The sequence below is a fragment of the Coccinella septempunctata genome, chromosome 8, assembly GCF_907165205.1.
Source record: "Coccinella septempunctata chromosome 8, icCocSept1.1, whole genome shotgun sequence".
NCBI classification, from domain to species: domain Eukaryota; kingdom Metazoa; phylum Arthropoda; class Insecta; order Coleoptera; family Coccinellidae; genus Coccinella; species Coccinella septempunctata.
This window is the reverse complement of record NC_058196.1, coordinates 32766462-32786738: the sequence shown is the minus strand read 5'-3', so window position 1 is coordinate 32786738 and position 20277 is coordinate 32766462. Positions and strand designations below refer to the sequence as shown.

At 38.9% G+C, this 20277-nt stretch overlaps 1 protein-coding gene across 1 annotated transcript; it reads left to right on the top strand.

Annotated features, from left to right (window-relative positions):
- The first annotated feature begins 501 nt into the window (after nt 1-501).
- On the top strand, nt 502-19969 carry LOC123319416. The gene is made up of 3 exons (XM_044906373.1): nt 502-824; nt 9757-9832; nt 17557-19969. The coding sequence occupies exons 2-3, from the start codon at nt 9782-9784 to the stop codon at nt 19180-19182; spliced, it is 1677 nt and encodes a 558-aa protein (XP_044762308.1). The 5' UTR covers nt 502-824; nt 9757-9781; the 3' UTR covers nt 19183-19969.
- Nucleotides 19970-20277: the final 308 nt, after the last annotated feature.

Here is a 20277-nt window from a genome sequence, read left to right as displayed (position 1 = left end):
AATGTTTTGACAAGCTTCATAACCCCACATTTTCGTACTTTACAGACTGAAATATGTCATATTTCCATGGCCAACCGAGTGCTAAAATAAAAGCAGGGAATGGAGTATATATAATACATACTGAGTAACATAAAAGAGAAGAAATTCAATGATGTTATACCTATAAACATAACAAAAAGCCAGGAAACTACAACAGTACCTATACAATATGAAAAAGATTGTAAAGAAACTACTGTCCAACTAGATTCGATAAAAAATTGATGCACTGTATTCAAAAAGATTTCCAGGACGCTTCTACCAGTATAAGATGAAGAATTTCCAACTGGTAAAAGGCTACGGTGATCCTCGACATGAAAAGCGTTGTTTTGTCAACCTCTCAACTTTCTTACATGAATTCAGTCCGATCCTGCGTCCTCGGCTCATCAATGAGCACCATCCCATCTTGGTAGGGCCGGCAGGTGTGGAGATATTCGCAATACTCACCTACTTGGCCGCGTGAAATAGCTCAATAGGCACACCGTGCAGACACACATACACAGGGTGATGTGCAGAAGAAATAACTGTAACTCCGTGTCTGGGTCACTGGGCGGTACAGTCCCGAATCCTCTATGGAGGGGCCATATCCGAAGAAGAACAATCCTCGTGCTATCTGTGGTTACGTCCGAGACTGGCAGGCAGGTGGATTCCATTCCACGTTCAGGCAACATTGCGTAAGCTGGTTCGCGTTAAGTGTGCGCGTTACTTTAGTTAAGTGCGTCCGGACCCGTTTCTGAGACGAGCTGAGTTCAGGATTACCGACCGCTGTGATCTGAAATTATTCACTGGTGAGTTTACCGCAGGAGTATCGAAAAAATCGCTTTATTTCGTATGCTACGTCTGGATCGAGAGATCACCCAGAAAATTACCAGTATCCCGCTGTTAATTTACCTGTCAACGGTAAAAATCCACATCAAAAAAATGCAGAATCTGAGCTTTGGTTGATTATTTATCATATATTTCAGCTGAATTTTCCGAATTATTTGAAGATTACCTGTCAAATTACCTGTTAAGTATTGGGGTACAAGAGAAAATTCACGAAAACTATGTAAATTCTGGAATTATTTCATTTTGCTCGTCTGATTTCCCGTTTATCTCCATTTCCTCGAAAACGTCTTAAATTACCCTGTTACATATTGGGGTACGAATGGAAAATCACGAAAATTCTGTAAAAACTTAAGAAATTTCATTTAACCTTTCTAATTTTTCCATTTATCATCGATTTCCCAACACCATCGAATCAGTAGGTTTCCGTCTATATCGACCCTTGTTAATTACCTGTTAATTATTGGGGTATAAATGTAAAATCACGAAAATTCTGTACAATCGTTAAAATTTCCATTTTACCCATTAAATTTTTTGTTTATCTCCATTATCGTGAGTTGTCGCCTATAATTGAACCGAAATTACCTGATAAACATTTGAACAGCAAAGGAAAACCTGTAAAATTTGGTAATTTGAGAATTATCTCATTGTAATAGTCTGATTTTCCGCTTATCTTCACTCCATCAACGAAATTCGCAAATTTTTGCCGATATTGGCATGAAATTACTTCAAAAATTACCAGTTACATATTGGGGTACAAATGAAAAGTCGCGAAAATTTTGTAAAACCGAACAAATTTAATTTTACTGACTAATTTTCTGTTTATCATCGATTTCCGAAAATCATCGAATTTTTGAGTATCCGCCTATATTAACCCTTGAAAATTACCTGTTACTTATCGGGGTAAAAATGAAAAATCACGAAAATTCTCTAAAATTCTAAGAAATTAAATTTTACTCGCAGAATTTTTCGTTTTTATTCATTATCGAAAAATTATTGGAATTTGTAGTTTTCGCTTATATATTGGACCGAAATTACATTGAAATTACCTGACAAATATTGGGAAACGAAAGGAAAACCTGGAAGCCAGTAATTTATATAAAATCTCACTGTACTAGTCTGATTTTCCGTTTATCTTCACCCCATCATCGAAATAGAAGAATATTTGCCAATATTGGTATGAAATTACCTTTAAAATTACCAGATTACCAGTTACATTTCGGGATACAAAAAAAAATCATAAAAATTATGTGAAATCGGTAAAAATTTCATTTTATTCCTATAATTCACTGAACATCAAGTGAATCTATGAATTTTTGGCATTATTTTGTTGAAAATACCCTGGAATTACCTGTTAAATATTAAGATACCAAAAAAATTAAGTAAGTTCTGCAAAATCGGCAAATTCTTTATTTTATTCGTCCATTTTTTCGTGAATTCTCCACTTTCATGAAATATTATGAACTTTTCCCTATATTCTCCCAGCAATACCCTTAAAATTACCTGTTAAACATGGAAAATCACGAAAATTGTGTGAATTCCAGAAAATTACCATTTAAATCACGTGATTTTTCGTTTATCTTCACTTTCCGAAGTAAAGATTAGTATTTTCATTCAAATTTGTGAAATTTTGCCTAGATTGGTCCAAGAATTACCTGTTACATATTGAAATACAGAAGGAAAATCACGAAAATGCAAGGGAACTTTCATTTCACTCATCTCATCATGAATTAATGATCGAAAGAAGATATCAATTTCAATAATAGAAGTAATGGGCAAAATCTAGGACCGCGAATACAATTCGAAGAGTAACATCATTACCAATTCTTCCATTCACCTGAAATCGATGCCTGTCTCTTCCTCTCTTCATCACAATAATCGAAGATGGCTTCTTCCTCATTCTCACGTATCTCAGTATGTCATGACCTTGGCTGCCGAACCATGTTAATGAATTTAAATCGATTCAGTGTGAATTTTTTTATGCCGAATTCACCGGCAGGGAAAATTGGTCGATTGATAATCGACTAACGGTTCTCGGTTCATGCCGAAATATCTATAGAAATACCAGTGTGGGAAGAAACTACCTGATTGAGAGAAGAAAGTGAAGTGGTATGGATGAATAGATATATGTGTCCATCTGATGTGGTGATTGTTGATGATAATGGTGATGATGACTACGTAAGAAGATATTTCACACGAATTTTCCAGAATCCTATATCTGTCGAAACTAACGACAAAAGTAGCTCCAAAAAATCATGAGAATGCTACATATTCTGAGCAACTCTTCTAGTAATAAATATGAACATTTCATGTAGTTCGATGCAGTCATTCGGTCTTGACGGCTATTTAATTGATTCCATCAGTTTCGATCTGGGCATTTGTCAGTGGTTGGTTTTTCAGAATTATAAAACCTATTATCTCGACTTATCTTCGAGCGATGCGAGAGATAAATGGATAGAACCATCAATGACAAGGGTTTAGAGACCATCAATTCTTCTTCACCTCAAGTTTCTCCTACAGCCTGAGGTTATATACACAAATCTACCCACATAGTAAAGGTATTTAGGTCAACCAATCGAAAACGAACATATCTATGGGATGATCACGCCAGGAGATAACAAACTGGGTATCTTAGATAAGATCTCATCATGGATAGAATTAAAATTCTTTCTTGTGGCGTGGAGCCATGAATTTTCGAATTTTGTTTCTTCGTGCAGTGAGGATGATGAACAAGTTTTTGATGATATGATCTAATCTTTCTTCATTCCTTCTGAAAATCTCGATAATCGATAAATGGACCATGTCAGTTCATTTTGCACAATTTTTCAATTCTAAATAAGACTTGAGCACGTGATAGAACCGTTGAAGCAATGGACTATATCAAATGTTCAAGTGTTTACCTCATGCTCGACATTCATTTTGAAAACTACAGCCTTCCAGATGTGCTCCCTTTTAAATTTGAGGTACACGAGGATGAATTGATAGGTATTAAGTTAGCCTAGACCAGTTCCATGCATAGAGACAAATATTGCGTTGCTATGGCAACGAACAATAACTCATTAGAAGTGTCAGTGTGAAGTTTGAGGTCGAAAAAGTAAACCAGAGTTAGGCAATAAATTAAAAGAAAGAAAGTGTCCACCTAAATTGTGAAAATCGAAAAATTGGAGTATCGAGCCATCATCAAGTACCTGTATTCAAGGGTTAAGAAGTAAGCAGATTTACGAAGATTTGCGTAATATCCTTGGTGATCAATGTCTTTCGTATGCGACCGTGAAAAATTGGACTGCAATCTTCAAAAGATGTAAATTTTCCATTGAAGATGATGACCGATCGGGAAGGCCAGTTTCTGTCTCAGTCCTCGAAAATATCGATGCAGTTCATGACATGGTTTTATCAGACCGTCGAATTGGGCTAACATATTGATCTGAAGCACTGAATATTTCATACGAACACGTTCATCATATAGTTCACGTCAATTTGGACATGAGAAAAATTGCTGCAAAATGGATCCCAAAAGTTTTGAATGTTGACCAAAAGCGTGCAAGGGTAGAAGCATCGCTTTCGATCTATGCTCGATTTGAAGAGTTTTATGGGAATATTATAGATTTCTATGAAACAAACTTGTCATTTCTTCTACACTCAGCTGATGTAACAAAGAAATCATTTCAAAAGAAATCATTTTCGATGTATATTCAGGTCGCTTGGTTTCTTTCCAATAGCACAAGTAAACAAATACAAACGTTGTCAAACCATGCAAGTCTACAACTGTTTAATCACTCAACAATTTGTCGAATGAAAAAGGAAGTACCTTAAAAGGATTTTCTTTAAATGGCTAGCAATGAATGAGCTGTTTGTACGATATCTTGATCAGGTCAGACCCATTCAGCTTGAACGTTTGAAGTTAGTGGTTTATATTGTTTGTTGAAACGTATTCAGACGATATTGTAGCTGTTTTGTTGTTGATGCTACCCATTTATTTTGCTTATAAAAATTGGTCTCTATAAGCACTATTGTGAGACCGAAAATCTTTTTTTAACCTTCTCCTTTATGAGTTTCGTGTTAGAAATTAACGATTTCTTCATCGTGACTGGGTTTGACCATTCGTGCTGAAACTGGGGTAGAAGAAAGAACCATCACCATCGATTACCATCTCAGAGCTTCTTTCATTCCTCATTCAGACTGCTACATAATAGATCACTGGCAGCTCTGGCTCTGGCATAGTACGTCGAGATCATTCGGATAAGACTGTACGTAGGTCGCGTATAGAACGCCCACAATCAACTTAAATGAATATTTAAATCATTCAAATCGCCATTATTTGTCAGTGGGGCGGTTAAGATACTTGTCAATCTGAATGGCAGAAATACAAAGGCAATGGTAGATATATTGTGGTGATTCGTTATGCAGTGAGGTGTATCGATTGTTGTTCGATTTGTTTATGGCGAAATAACGTAATTGTTGTTATGGTGTTATTGACAGCTTGATCAGTTTTCGATATACAGAGTGAGACTTTGACTCGTACAAATATTTTGGCAGTAGATACTTGAGGTCGAAATTCGTTTCATTCGATGAAACCGTTTGTGAGATAGAACTAAAAATATCTTTTTTTTATGGTTCTTCAACAGCCTGTATCTTTTAAACCGAGCCGATTCGGAAAAAATAGTATATGAAAAAAGTGTTTCTTGTGATCTCAAGAATCTACTGTCGAAATATTTGTAGGAGACAAAGACTCACTCTGTATATCCTTAGTTCTTGGTGTACTCACTCTGGCTTCTAAATACACATCCGATTTATTAGATCAGCCTCTAAACGTTTTTACGCATGAATGGGCGTAGATGAAAGATGTAAAGCTAACAAACTGATGATGATAATCATTATTATTCCACGTGATATGGTGATTAACTACCCAAAGGAAGTTGTTCAATTACCAAGAACGATTGATAATTTCTGTGTAATTGCTTCTTCATCACCATCACTTATCTAGTCATCGGACATTTTCTCAATATCCGAGATGAATATATTAGATGACGTAGTGGAAGGTTTGAAACGAGGAAACTAAGAATTGGTTCCTCGGTTTAGTCAGAAACTCGGCAATACCAACAATCATGAATCATATATGTTAGCTTCTTAGGTCAAAAGTGTTAGAAGCTGTCAAATTTCATTAGTTTTTCTTTCAATTTTCCTCTACTTCAGTAGTTCAAGTAAACCATCAGCTCCTATCTCAATTTAGGATGAGTTAACGTTTCTTGGGCGATCGAAAGTGATACCATTTTCTCACCAAAACCATTTGCTTTGGTACCTCTTCTGTTTACATAATTTAATATTCTGACAACTCTGTTGGGGTCCAACTAAGTTTCATCTATTCCCAAATGGTCATTTCATCTAATCCATCAACCTCCGGTATCGTACGCAAGACAATATCCGTCTCTTAGTGATGCTACTACCAGTCGACCTCAATATGACCCGACCTAATGCCCGAATGAACGACTTTGAAGAAGTAACAGACTCGTCACAGACTGAGATCGATTCTTTCACTTCTCTTTCGTTGTTAGCAAGACCGACTACAATGCCAACAGAGACCTGTTTTGCTGACTAGAAACTGTACGACAGTAAGCTCCATCCATTGATGATGCTGCACAATGAGTTGATTGACTATATCGACTGTTTTTATCGGTATCAACTAAATGAGGAGAATTCTTTTGGAGATATTTAATTCATTCACAATCCTTACAGCATAATATGTACATCTGAACTTAAAAATAACAATATCCTCATTTCTCCAACTGTCTCATTTCAACACATTTCATAACTGCATGGAACCCAAGTATAAGCACGAGAATCAGGCAGAGAATCAACGCTGCTATGGGCCAAATCACAGAACCATTCGAGTAACCATCTTCTCCATGATAGTGAAAGAAAGAAATGATCAGTAGTATGGCGCCGACGGCATAGAATATAATGCATGAATTCAAGAAGTAGACGTGGAAATATATGGGGTCTTCATCTAGGATTTCCGTGAATAATAGCAGGGCAAATATAGCGAACGTAAAAAAGAGCATGGCCCACCATGCTGGTATGAAGATTATGTATGTTTGCATGGCCAATACTGCAACTACCAACGACAGTACCATCTCGATCGCTGTCAGCCAAAACCCCACATCCGTGACAACTGTTGAGCAATTTCCCATTGTGTCTTGCTGATTTCATATAGAGCAATTAATCGAGAACTTATCTTGGCACTTTTATACTTTTGAAGTACACATTTCAGTAATGACGTTCAGTTTTCTATGATTTGTGCACGAATGACTGATGATGGATCACAAAATAAATAAAAAACCATCGAAACTTATGAAATAACTTGCCACGTTTAAAAATTAGCATTCACGCATTTCATGAATTGACTCATTTCTATGTTTGTTTTCACCCAAATCTGTCAATATTGACAGCCTGAACCGATACTTATAAGTTCCAAATCTTCAATTCTAGTGAAGATACAGAAAAAATGGGACGTTTTCAAGGAAATACCGGCTTCTGGTTGACTCTGGCTGAATTTATATTGAGCACGATAGTCGTCATACTCGGATGTCACGTAGCTATTATCCTTTTCCCGTTCTACTTCTGCGGTTTATTCATCTTCTCCTATTCCTTGTTCATCTTCATAATTGTTTACTTCGTCGACGAAGATCCGAAAATCTTCCACATCTTCTTCCTCGGCGTTTGTATCCTTTTCTACATCGTTGGCATTGTTTTTCTCGTGGTTTCTCTGGTCATGGTACACGAATACGAACACGATATTGACATGATGCTGATGGCGATCGCAGTGTTGTTTCTTTCTTTCATCGTTGTCATATTGATGGTAGTGGATCTCATCATTAAGAGGGCTGATTTAGATTGAACTGACTTGGAATGGACGCTTGAACTCAAGGTAATCAGGATGTGGCCAAGTTAAAATGAGGCAAGAGATGTTAATTGAGAATTTTACTACCCATAGATGCTTTTACAGGTGATCATTATAGGAGTTAAGGATAAGAAACATTGTAACATGTAGAAAGGATTGTAAATAGTGAAACGCAATGTAAAAACATGAATAAATTATTCTTTGTGGTGTTCAATCATAATAAACCTTACTTTCAACTTTATCCTGCAGAAAATGTTTCGAAAGTTTGAGTTCCACAGAAAAAGAGCCTAAAATGTAATTACTGGACACATAACCTGTTGAAAACCCCCCTTTTTTCAGTTGAACTGGCCATAGAAATGATTGCTTATCAAGCATATGCAGATAAACATTGGAACCATTAGCCACAGTGTGGACTAAAAGTAACTTTCAAAGTTGTCACTCTATGATCTTTTTCTGACAGTTCAGGAATCGTTTTCTACCACCAGAAAGTCATGTGTCCACTTCAGAAGACCCATCTTATCTATATTCTTGACGAAGAATCAGACCGTGAAATGGTCTGTCGTCTATCCGCTGTGTAAACATAGGTTTCATAACAGGTTCTCATTTGAATATCTTTTTTTTATCTTCAACGCCATTACTCTACCTGTATGGGCCATACGAAGCGAGTTGAGTGTGGCATTTCACCTTGTGCAGCTTAGATTCATCGACCTAGCCAAGAAGGGATTTGTTTGTTTACTCTCGGCGTTTAGAAAGAGAACTTGGTCAAAGTTAATGGTTCTTATGAGAGCGTCTTTCTATGTGGGTCGAAAGGTTCAAGGTTAAGCATCGTTGATGGTAGTTTTCTTCAACTGCAGGAATGCATTTCGGTACTGGCATCGATAGACTGATAATTCCTCTGTATGAAAGGTTCAACGAAGGGTTCTGAAATGAATGCATTTTTGACCATAGAAAACTGACCGGTTTTGTACAAAATGTCCGCCGCTGTACAGAGGAACATGTTAAGTTGTCCAATTTTCTGTCGTATACTTAGATCAAGCTGAATTTTAGTGATGGATCAGGAGGCATTGGTTGATTGTGGCCTATGGGCAAAATTTTCGAAACCTCTGCAGAAAAAGATTCAAAATTTGCTCAGGCGTCTGATGATTTAAATAATCATCGTTTGACTTGACACTTCATATTGACAGCAGCATTTGACAGACGCTGTCAAACGAACATTGATTCGTTGCTATTGGCAAATATGGCGTCTCATTTCTCTTTCATTAGTTCGATTGTAACCCAATTTTTGGCCATTTCTCCGATATCTATGCACGAAAGTTTTCTGTGTTGTCCGACAGGAATCTGGCTCTGGCCGATAATAAACGGCCAATTAAATCCGTATGCCATTAACGCCGCCGATGATTATTTTTCTCGCAGGTCGCCCATAATTTATAGCTCGCATTGTTGGATGGGTTTTTATGGTCTGGAAACTAGTTTATATCATTAAATTCAATTCTGCGTCAAACGTTAGTCCAATAACCTACAAATCTGGACGGGTAATTTGAGTCGTTTTCGGATTCCGGAGGAACATTTGGAGAGGTATAACGATTATGACCGTTATATTATCTTTTATCTCTGGCGGGAATCGATAGGCTTCATCCACGTCAGACTAGATTCGGTTGATTGAAATGGTGGAGCTTTCATACGCGCCTCTCGAATTTACGTGAAGGACGGTCGCCCATCCAGACGCTGCAATCGCTCGACGCTGCTTGGTATCGAGAGAAACATTCTGCCAACATTAAAACTTACATTTGGTTCTACAGGGACGTATTGAACGTTCATGGTATATTCAGGTGAGATTTCTGGACAAATTTCTGAGACGAAGATAGGTAATACATTGTTTCTTCGATACATTTCGGGAACTATGTCGTGACCTATAAAAAACTTTCGAATTTTTGGAGATTTACGAAAAAAGTGTGATGAAGACAGGAAATTATTTTAATTTTGTATATTTGTTGCAGGATATCCAGCCAAACGGGCCCTCAGATGAAAATGAAATATTTATATCTGGTCCTTTTGGGATTCTGCGTGCACTTGGTAAGTTTCTGTTTGATTTAGTATTTTTCAGGTCATTTACAAAATACAGAGCGAGTCTTTGACTGGTGTAAATATTTCAACAGTTAGATTCTTGAGGTCAAAAGAAACACTTTTTTTCTATACCATTTTTTCCGATTCGGCCCTGATAAAAAAATATAGCCATTTTGAGTTTTCATTATGAGCTGTGCACCCTTGAAAAAACAAAAGTACCTTCAGAACAACAAGCTACATCTGTGACAATACACATTTGTAGATCTTTTGAACAGAGTGGTATTCAGCCAAAGTACCCAATTTTTCAAATTTCACAGATACTTTTTTAATATTTGAACATCAATTACTCGAAAACGGCGCATTATACGAGAAAATATGAAGAATACTTTTATTTTGCAAAACGTTTAAATATTCATTAGGTAGCGTCAAACTTAGTTTCAAGAGTTGGGTTCTTTGAATTTTTTGTATTTTTATGGTGCGTGATAGTCATAATGAGAAAACTGGAAGACGTGGGTGATATCTTGTATTCGAAAAAAATTCATCAAATAAACGAAAAACTATATTCCGAAATTCATTCCATTCGATAGAACCGTTTGTCAGATAAAACTAAAAATAATTTTTTTTGTGGATTTTTAACAGCCTGTATCTTTTAAACCGAGCTGATTCGGAAAAAATGGTAAAGGAAAAAAGTGTTTCTTTTGACCTAAAGAATCTACTGTTAAAATATTTGTACGAGTCAATGACTCACCCTGTACACTTGACATCAGCGTACCATATCGAAGATAAGCGAGCATATTTATTAGTTCATCGTTTTGATTCATTGGGAGAGATGTATCCTGATTTACTGCCCATTTCGTAAAGAACCATGAATATCTTCGCTGATCTTCTTAATCATCTCGAAAAAAATGCCTCTCGCCTCGTCTGTCGAGGCGAGGCAGTCAATCTATTGACTAACAAATCTCAGCTTGTTCTCTCTTTGTTGGCAACGCTTCTTCCTCGGTTTTCCTCGAATTTCTCGGCACAAATTCCACCGGAAACGACCGGACCAGTTCCTGGTAGAAGCCGGAGTCGCTGCTCATCTAGCGACAAAGCAGAAGACGTCAACGACGACGGTCGTGCTCGTCGACATATTGACACGACCTACCAACAAGTCAATCAAACTGTTCATGACATATCCTGCACGGTATCCTCGATTCCGAAAGTTGCAGCAATCCATGCCACATATTTTATCTCAATCGTTGTCCGTAAAAAGGGATCAACGAGTTTTTGTACGCTATCTAGGCCATTACCGATACGACGACCACGGTCCCAATCGGTCTACGGCGTATAGGAAGAAGTTTGTTGGTTTGGATCGTGGATTAATCGATGACAGACAAGTGCCCTGAAGTTTAGTCAGAAGGTTTTGTTCGAATTGATAACCTGGACGGTCACCCATCCAAATACTGAACTCTGTGAAAGCTGCTTGGTCCCCAAAAAATAAATTTTGCAATATTTCCGAAAATACAGGTCCAATCAGACTGAAAACTTGTAATTGGCTCTGAAACAAGCTCTTGGAGGTTCTTGCAGTGTTTCAGAGTCATCTGGTGAATGGTTCCCAAAATTAATTCATCGTTTCATTGTTCCCATAAGTTTAAGGACCACCGAAACTGTTCTAGCTGTACGCCTTGGTACGTTCGGCTTTATCTCAACATCATCTCTGGTTATTCATTATAGAAAACACCATCCCGACGTTATTATACACACTTATTAATCGCAAGTCGACTTTTTATGTAGCTTTTACGAGTATATTGCGTGTCGCGTGTAATTTATATGTGATAAAATCATTACGTAATTTGAATAACTTTTTTCTGGTCTTCAATTTGCTCGGTACTTAATTCAATCACTGTGAATGCGAGCGGTGTCACTTTCACCTAGACTCTCGCTTCGTTTTAGAATTGATCAGGTGATATCGATGGCCATGTGTCGAATTTTGATAGAAATTGAAGGGTATTTTAAGGCGTTTGGACTGGAGTGCCAGCAGATCGCTTAAAAGGCAATAGTCTGGCATGCCAAGGCATCTTACACCTCTCCAATTTGTGGTAGATAGATCAGGTCATCCAGAGAATATCCAGGGATGGTACAGGTAATGAGGGAATTAGAAATCAGGTCGCACTTTGTTGATTTTGCTACTGTGTTTAAGGTTTGAAGTCTGAGCGTGACCCACCATTTTTTGAAGCTGCTTGGAAGCAATCTTTTCCCATCAAACCAATCACGCCAAATGCCAAATCACATCCGATAAAAGCCTCGTACGAATTTACTTTCGTTCGTCCTCATTTAAGCATCGAACCGTTATCCAGAATTCGGTCATAGACCGAATGGTCTAACAGAGATTACCGGATTATTAATTAACGATCAACAATGTCCGATTTGGTTGGCTTTCCCTTGGACAAGATGAGCTGGTCACGAGTTTGTCCTGCAATATGTTCAGCTGATAATTGGACAGGAGGATGCTGACATCCATCCTGAATTGGCTGAGTCCACTTCGGTTGATATCGAGCTAGAAGACATAGAAAACTGTAACGAGGAGGTTAGGCATTTTTCTGCCAAACGTGACACAATTGATTCATCAGATTTGTGACACAGCACAGTGATTGAGGGGCTTGTTTTTTACTGCAACCTCAAGATCTAGTGTGTCTCTCATCAGAGATCCTTTCGCAGCTATGAGTAGAACAGTAGAACAGTTCTACCCACCCCTATCTGTGATCATTGCCAACCTTACTTTCGACAAACTGACATAAACCTGCATTTGTAAGAAACGTCAGGCGGGAGCTTAATCTGTGATCCGAATCAAGCTGCTTCAATGTCAGAGAACCCAGCATCCATCCAAAACAGCCCAAAGTCCATGTGGGGCACAACTTTCGGATCTTGGACCGTCGTTTTCGTCGGCCTGTCCTCAGCTTCCTTAATGGTACTATGCCCTCCAACGTTTCGGCTTCCACGTGGGTGTCGACCAACAAGTGATCGTTCGACATTGAAGCGTTCAAGGGCATCGAAAACGAGATTGCACAGAGAGCGTGAGAACGGGTAGGAAGACCACCGAATTCGATGGATGTGGGTCAGATTCTTGCTTCTTGAATAATGACAGGGTGTCGAAGTTGATTGATGGCCGCCAGTGGCGCGCGTGCCAGTTTGGGAAGCAGGTTTTAAGCTATAAGAGTGGCAGAAATAATGGTTTTTCTGTGAAATAACGAACGTTTCCCTATCGTTCTTCCTCAACGTATATTCATTCGTTTGTAACGTTTGAATTGGTAGCGTTTCGTTTTAAATATACGAATAATCATCGTAGATTCAACCGATAGCGCCAACGTTAGTTAAATACGGAAATTTAACGTATAATTCTGGTGGTATTTCAGAATCAACTCAACGTTTATAATTCGTGTGTCAGCAACGTTATTTCTGAATCAAATTGCAACGTTATATTCACGTAGAATCTTCGTTACAGGCAGAATCGTTGCTACGTATAAGAAACCTTGAATCAACGTGTGGAAGTAACGTTGATTCTACGATGATACGTATACAATCACAAATAAAAGTAGCTTTACTCCAAAAATCAACGTTTTTTCCACGTATATCTTCTTGAACAGTGAAGATTCTTCAAAAAGGTAGAGCTTTTGATGTTTCGGTCATCCTCATGTGATGAAATCTGAGGTTCTAAGTATATCTAGCCATTTCCATCGTCAGACAAACAATCTATCATGAATATTCATGTATGCCAACAATCGACATCAACAAACAATAATAATTTCCGATTCAATTCACAAACTGAGTACACGCATAAAGACTATAGAGAATGGCCAAGAATTCCGATGTAATATTCTTGTTAAATGTACATTCGCGATCGCTTATATGGTCAAACAACGACAATTATCCTCAATACATGTTGTAACAGCTTATTTTGATCGGTTGTTAAACCGAGCCCATGACAATGGAATATCAATGAGGTATGGCTGTTGGCGTTGCTAATATAAACATCCGGGTCTTCGGAGAAGTTGACCTAGGGAAAATGGAGACGTTTCACTTGTTGGTTCACGTTCGAATCTGGAGTTATAGGCAACAAATTTTTTTCTATTGTTCTAGTGTCTGGGTAAATACAACTGAGAGCTTGACTCATGGAGGGAAAGGAACAGTCCATTCGAAGACACTTTAAAAAATGTGTCATACAACACCCCGCTCTGTGAGTGGTGTAAATTTTCTCTGATCATCCATCGACACATAGGTGACACTTATGCTTCGCACACAGATGAACCATTGACATAGAGAATGGACTGAGCAAAACCCGCATGAAAGTGAGACAGATAGGAAGCTATAGTGAGGCCAATATTTGTCTCTTTTCTATGCACGAAGTTCTAGAAAAAGACAACTGGCCGCATTTTTGGTAGTCTCTTTCACCTTTTCAGCCATTTTTATTGTAGAGCCGATTAGGGAATGCTCAGTCAATTCTATATCACTGAGATGAACTTATATGTTTCGCACATAGATGACACTTATGCTTCGTCTCACATATGACACTTGTGCTTCTTCCCACGAATGACACTTGTGATTAAACTGACGTTTGGTGGTTTTTCTTCTTCTTCTCCACGTCAAACTCAGTTGGTACGGTCAAAACTGAACCCGGCAGGTTCGGGGAATTTCAAGAGTCGAAATTAACCGAGTGGGCTGTCGGAGAAAAAAGCGACAATCGACATTTTAATGGCGTTTCGAAGCAGCGGTCCCGAAGCCTAATAATCCTCGAGGGAACGCCTTTCAATAACGAGCTCCGAAAGGGGAATTTTTCGAGAGCGCTGTTTAAATAATATAATCCGTTCTGCGGATTAAATTTAGTGGCTGGCACTTACCGGCCGTCTAATTAGTCGGTGCCGACAAAGCGGACGATCGCACACAGAACGTCGCGATGTGGAGCATAGAAGATGCGCGCCTCGAGCTAGCCCTCTTCGATAACGGTGACTTGACCGTCTGCCTTGGGCTCCCCTTGACCCAAACACACACTTATCACAGCTGTCTGCGACAAGTTCGGTTCCAGAATTGGTAGGGAAGCTCTCGATGAAGTTCTCGAGATGGAGAGAATGATTCGTCGAGTTGGCTGCAGAAAAAATTTGGATGGGACTTAAAAAAAATTTTTTTTTTCGACCTATATCAACCTGATTTCGTTATTTGGCTATATCGAGGTCGTAGATCACGAATATGCACTTAGTTTTTTTCTAGGATGAGTAGTTTAACAAAATAACGTTTTTTTGTGGAAAAATTGGAAAAGTTTGGTCAACTTTGAGAAGCTATAGCAGCTAGACAAATTAAACTGAACATATGCTGATTTTTTACACATAGATTGATCCTTTGCAAATGAAAAAATCTAATTTTCATTCAGCTTTAGCATATAGTTTAGATTTTATGATTTTTTCCGCGAAGGTCTAAAATTTCGGATTTTCCGTCGACCATAACTTAAAAAATAATTCTCATAGAAAAAATCTGTTTGCATATTCGTAATCTACAACCTCAAATTAGTAAATAGTTCGATTTTGGTGGAAATCGAGGACGATGAATTTTTTGACAAATTTTCCATACATGGAAAAAATTCGACTTTTCCGAAAAATATTTTTTGACTCCGATCGAAACCAAATTGATACTCTCACCTAATTCAAGGTCGTAGATGACGAAAATGCAAACAGATATTTTTAAAAAAAATAACTTTTCAAGTTATGGTCGATGGAAATTTCGAAATTTTGGACCTTCGCGAAAAAAATCATAAAATCTGAACTGTATGCTACAGCTTAATAAAAATTGGGACATACTATTCACGAAGGATCAATCTACCTACGAAAAAATCAGCATCTGTCCAGACCAATTTTTCTAGCTGCTGTAGCTCTTCAAAGTTGACCTATAACCTAACCTAACACACCTGTGTGCCCCACACCAGTACTGTCAATGGTCAGCTGATTCGAAATGCCCTACAGTAAACGTCAAGGGCATTTTCAAACACCCTGCTCAGGTTATATCAACCTCCAAAATGTCATAGCTCCCTTAACGATGTCATATTGAAAGAATGAGGTGAAGAATATCCGACAGACACGTCCAAGTTCCGTTTCTATCTCCTAATCGACGAGGCTGCCAACCTACTAACTCAAAAATTCCCAACATATCGCCTCTAATCACAACAACGACCACAGGAATTCAGCGGTTTTGCTTTCATCCGGTTACGAAAGGACCAAATGTTCAATAGAACGAAGAAACGTGTCGTTTTTTCAACGAGTATCTATACGTGAGCAGGACTGCCAACCTGAGGTGCCGAAATGTCTCCGCTCTACCGTGAAATGGGACGACCATTAAATGCCACCATTGCAAACTGCGAGAGCCTCATCGGATTCACTTTCGCTGTTTTGACTACTGACCTAAATCTCGTAGCCCGTTGGCTACGAGAGAGACCCACAATGCCAGTTGTGTCGTGTCGGCGGTGGTAAACAGAAGATGTTGGGCAAGCAGTGGCGTAGTAAGGCAATGGACCTTCTTCACTATTAGAAGGTCATGGAGAAGATTGACCAGATGATTTATGGTTTCTTCTGGTTCATTCACGACTAGAGGGCTTTCAACTGAATTCTACCTGAAAAGCGTACTAATAATGATAACAGCCTTCTATCTGACAGCATGCTTTCTAGTAACCGAACCATCTTTCCATATAGAATTTGAAAATCGAACCATCCTTCCATACTGTGTCAAATGCTGCAGATAAATCCACGAATGCTGTCTCTGTTTTCACTTCATCATTGATAGTTTTGAAGTCCCAACTTGAAAATACCTCCGAATGTCCAACAATTTCGGTCAGAAGCTTAGGAATCATCTTCCGCTGAGTTGATTCCATGACCAATATGTCCACCATCAATTCCTCTATTGTGGCACCACTGCGGATCAAATGTTTGGCGGGAAACTAGAAGCTTTTGACCCTCCAGCAACACGTAACGGTCCCCGAGCAAGGACAGGTCAGTCGGCCAAAGCCTGTATTGGTCGGGAACCGCACCTAGGGCCGAAGAACATTCCATCAAAAACGCGCTTCAAATTTCAAACAGGTCGACCGATTCAGAGCAGTTACCATCAGATGAATTAAACATCGGATGGGTTAGAAATCATTGCGGCTCGCTCATATCTTCTTTCGGTGCGCCTTGTTTCTGTAATTTATACCTTAGCCCCGTTAACTGTTCAGTGGAAGAATGTCAAGAGGACAGTTTTCGTCGTAATTCGATATAGGGATTTAGAGGAGTGTACCAAATTGGACAAAACTATTGTTGGTATAAACAGAGAGTTCTGCATTCTCACAAATCATTCGAACATTCATTTCTGTAGTCATTTTCCGCTAGGTACACCAATATACTGAAGGAATTTGTGATGGAAACATCTTTGGGTATCATACAAGATGTCTTGTGTTATAAAAGAGAGAGTTGGTTATACATAGTTGAATGGTTGAGGGTTTTTACTGCAGTGTCGTCAATTGAGATGAAATTTTCACCCATAGCAAAGGACTTCTTGGTATGACTCATGCATCTGCACTGCTTTCATTCTTTCATGACCATGAAACACTTCCTAAACATCCAAAAATCATATTCCTCCTCCTCCTCTGTCTCCTCTGGCATGGTGATGCTCTACTTTTACGAATTTCAATAAATAACCTCTGATTTCTATAAAAATTAATTCATTTTTCTCATTTCCAGCTGACCTTCTCCTTAGCAGAAGATGTCGAGGTGGTTAAAGCAGTGCAAAACTCCGAAGAACCAGACAAGCCAGAACACAGAGAAGGAAATGATCAGAACTCAGACCAGTTGGCTCTTGAGACCGGAGATCAGGATCCCCCACCTCAAAACATGGCCTACAACGGGCCTTCGAGGAACCAACTGAACCACCCTCCGAGAGGTCCACAATCTGGCCATTTCCCCTACAAACAGTTCCAGAAGAACAAACAGCCCAACTACGAGAACAAGAATTCCTACAACGGTCCACCGCCGCCTCCACCTAAGCAAGCCATGGACAAATATGGATCTGGAGGTGACGACATATGGCCAGCTCCGATCCCAGACATGCCTAAGATCATCTCGCTGGACGTCAAGTGCGAGAAGAACCTAATGAAGGTTTACATCGGTTTCGATAAACCTTTTTACGGAATAGTCTTCAGTAAGGGTCACTACAGCAACGTGCATTGCGTTCATCTACCAGCAGGTTTGGGAAGGACTAACGCTCACTTCGAAATCGGTATACACGCCTGTGGTACTTCTGGGAACACCGAGAATGGTTTGTACGGCTATGGCGCGGAATCTGGCTCCGGTACTTTCTTCGAGAACATCATTGTCATCCAATACGATCCCCAAGTGCAAGAAGTGTGGGACCAAGCCAGGAAACTCAGGTGTACTTGGCATGATCAGTATGAAAAATCCGTAACCTTTAGGCCATTCCCAGTGGATATGTTGGACGTTGTCAGAACTGATTTCGCCGGCGATAACGTTGGTTGTTGGATGCAGATCCAAGTAGGAAAAGGACCATGGGCCTCTGAAGTCTCAGGGTTGGTGAAAATCGGTCAAACCATGACCATGGTGTTGGCTATCAAAGACGACGACGCTAAGTTCGATATGCTGGTCAGGAATTGCATGGCGCATGATGGTAAACGAGCACCAATCCAACTGGTCGACCAGAGGGGTTGTGTAACGCGTCCCAAACTGATGTCTAGGTTCACCAAGATCAAGAACTTCGGTGCCAGCGCCACGGTACTCTCCTACGCCCATTTCCAAGCCTTCAAATTCCCAGATTCCATGGAGGTCCATTTCCAATGTACCATACAGATCTGTCGGTATCAATGCCCTGCCCAGTGTTCAGATCCTCACGGAGGGCTAACTAATAACGTAATGGATGTCGCATATGGACCACCACCTCCACCACCACTACCCATAGAGGCTTACCTACACGGTGGTCATCCAAGAGACGAGAGAAGAGTGCGTAGAGCTGTAGACCCCGAGAAAGAAATCGGTCTTAACAGGGTAATCAGAGTGGTCTCCACCGGAGATTTAACATTCTCCATCGACGAGAACAGTACGTCAACCACAGAATCCACCATGGTCTTCCCGGCCAAGGAGGAGATAACGAACGCTGGTCTGATCTGTATGACAGCGCCAGGTTTCGCCATAACCTTGATAATCCTCTTGGTCATCCTGCTGGTGTCCTGCTTGATGTCAGCCTTTTTATACATGAAACTGAGGCCACCATCGTCCAACAAATTGTCCGGAGTCGTAGCATACGGTCAGAACAAGAAAATGAAGAAGCCGACCGTGAAAAGTTGCTTTTATTCGTAGGATCTAACGGTCGCAGACCGCTCAAAACAGTCACGCTTGGTTGTGAAAATCTAGCTGTATTTTCGTTGAATTTTCATCAATGAGGTACAGAGAGTGTGACGTTTTGATTGGTTTAATAGGAGTTATTAATTAATTATACATAGATCCAACTTGAAAGCTTCATCGGTGTGTTCGAGCCTTAAGACATTAATGCAGCTTTTAATTTGGTCGATTTTGACGAGTAAATGTGATGAGACATTGTATCCAAGTATTCCTGTTATTAAGGAAGTGTTTAGTTAGAGCTTAGGTTACCCAAATAACTTGGGTTTGACTTTAGAGATGTTCAATGGAGCACAACGTGGCTTGTATTGAGACAAAAATTTTAATAACGATTAAGTGCCACTCTGTAGTGCTCCATCGAATAAATTTTGAGATACTCAGGAATACCCTGAGTGTATTAATTGATTGTACTCGAAAAGAAGGGTAGTCCTTCGATATTCAAGCGATGTGTACATACAAAATTAAAAATAGTGGCAATGGACGGTTATAGGTGATTAGACTGTTAAGTTGTACTGTTATGTAATTTTCTTAAGGATTATTTATTTATTTATACTACTTATTTATTTAATTTATTTTAGTCAATACTCAGAACTCACCTCATTTTACAAGCCAACATATGAAATTACAGCGTACCTGTATAGTATTTAGAACAGTCCACAGATTGTTTCAGTTTTTTTTGATCAAATTGCTACGTGCGTGTATTTTTTTATGATTTGTCGAATAAATTGAATGGAACAATATTTTTTGGTTTTTCTTCGCCAATTATGATTTAGAATTTATTTATGACTCATGAAGATTCAATACATGCAAAAATATAACAATGATAAAAAAATTCATTGCAATTTTTAATCATTACTATTATTATTTCGAATGATTTTTTTCGCCAGTGTGATTGAAGCCAGATCTTTACAATTAAACACTCCACCTTTATGTTTATTCTATTTTTACTTCACTCGACTTTACTTTATTTTACTTCTCAACTATTGTATGCTTTACTCCCTCTACTTTACTCTCTTCTATCTCTACTCTGCTATATCTACTTTACTTTATTCTTCT

Coding starts and splice junctions, on each gene's coding strand:
- LOC123319416 (XM_044906373.1), top strand. CDS start 9,782: ATGAAAATGAAATATTTATATCTGGTCCTTTTGGGATTCTGCGTGCAC. Junction 9,833..17,556: donor TGGGATTCTGCGTGCACTTG/GTAAGTTTCTGT, acceptor TCTCATTTCCAG/CTGACCTTCTCCTTAGCAGA.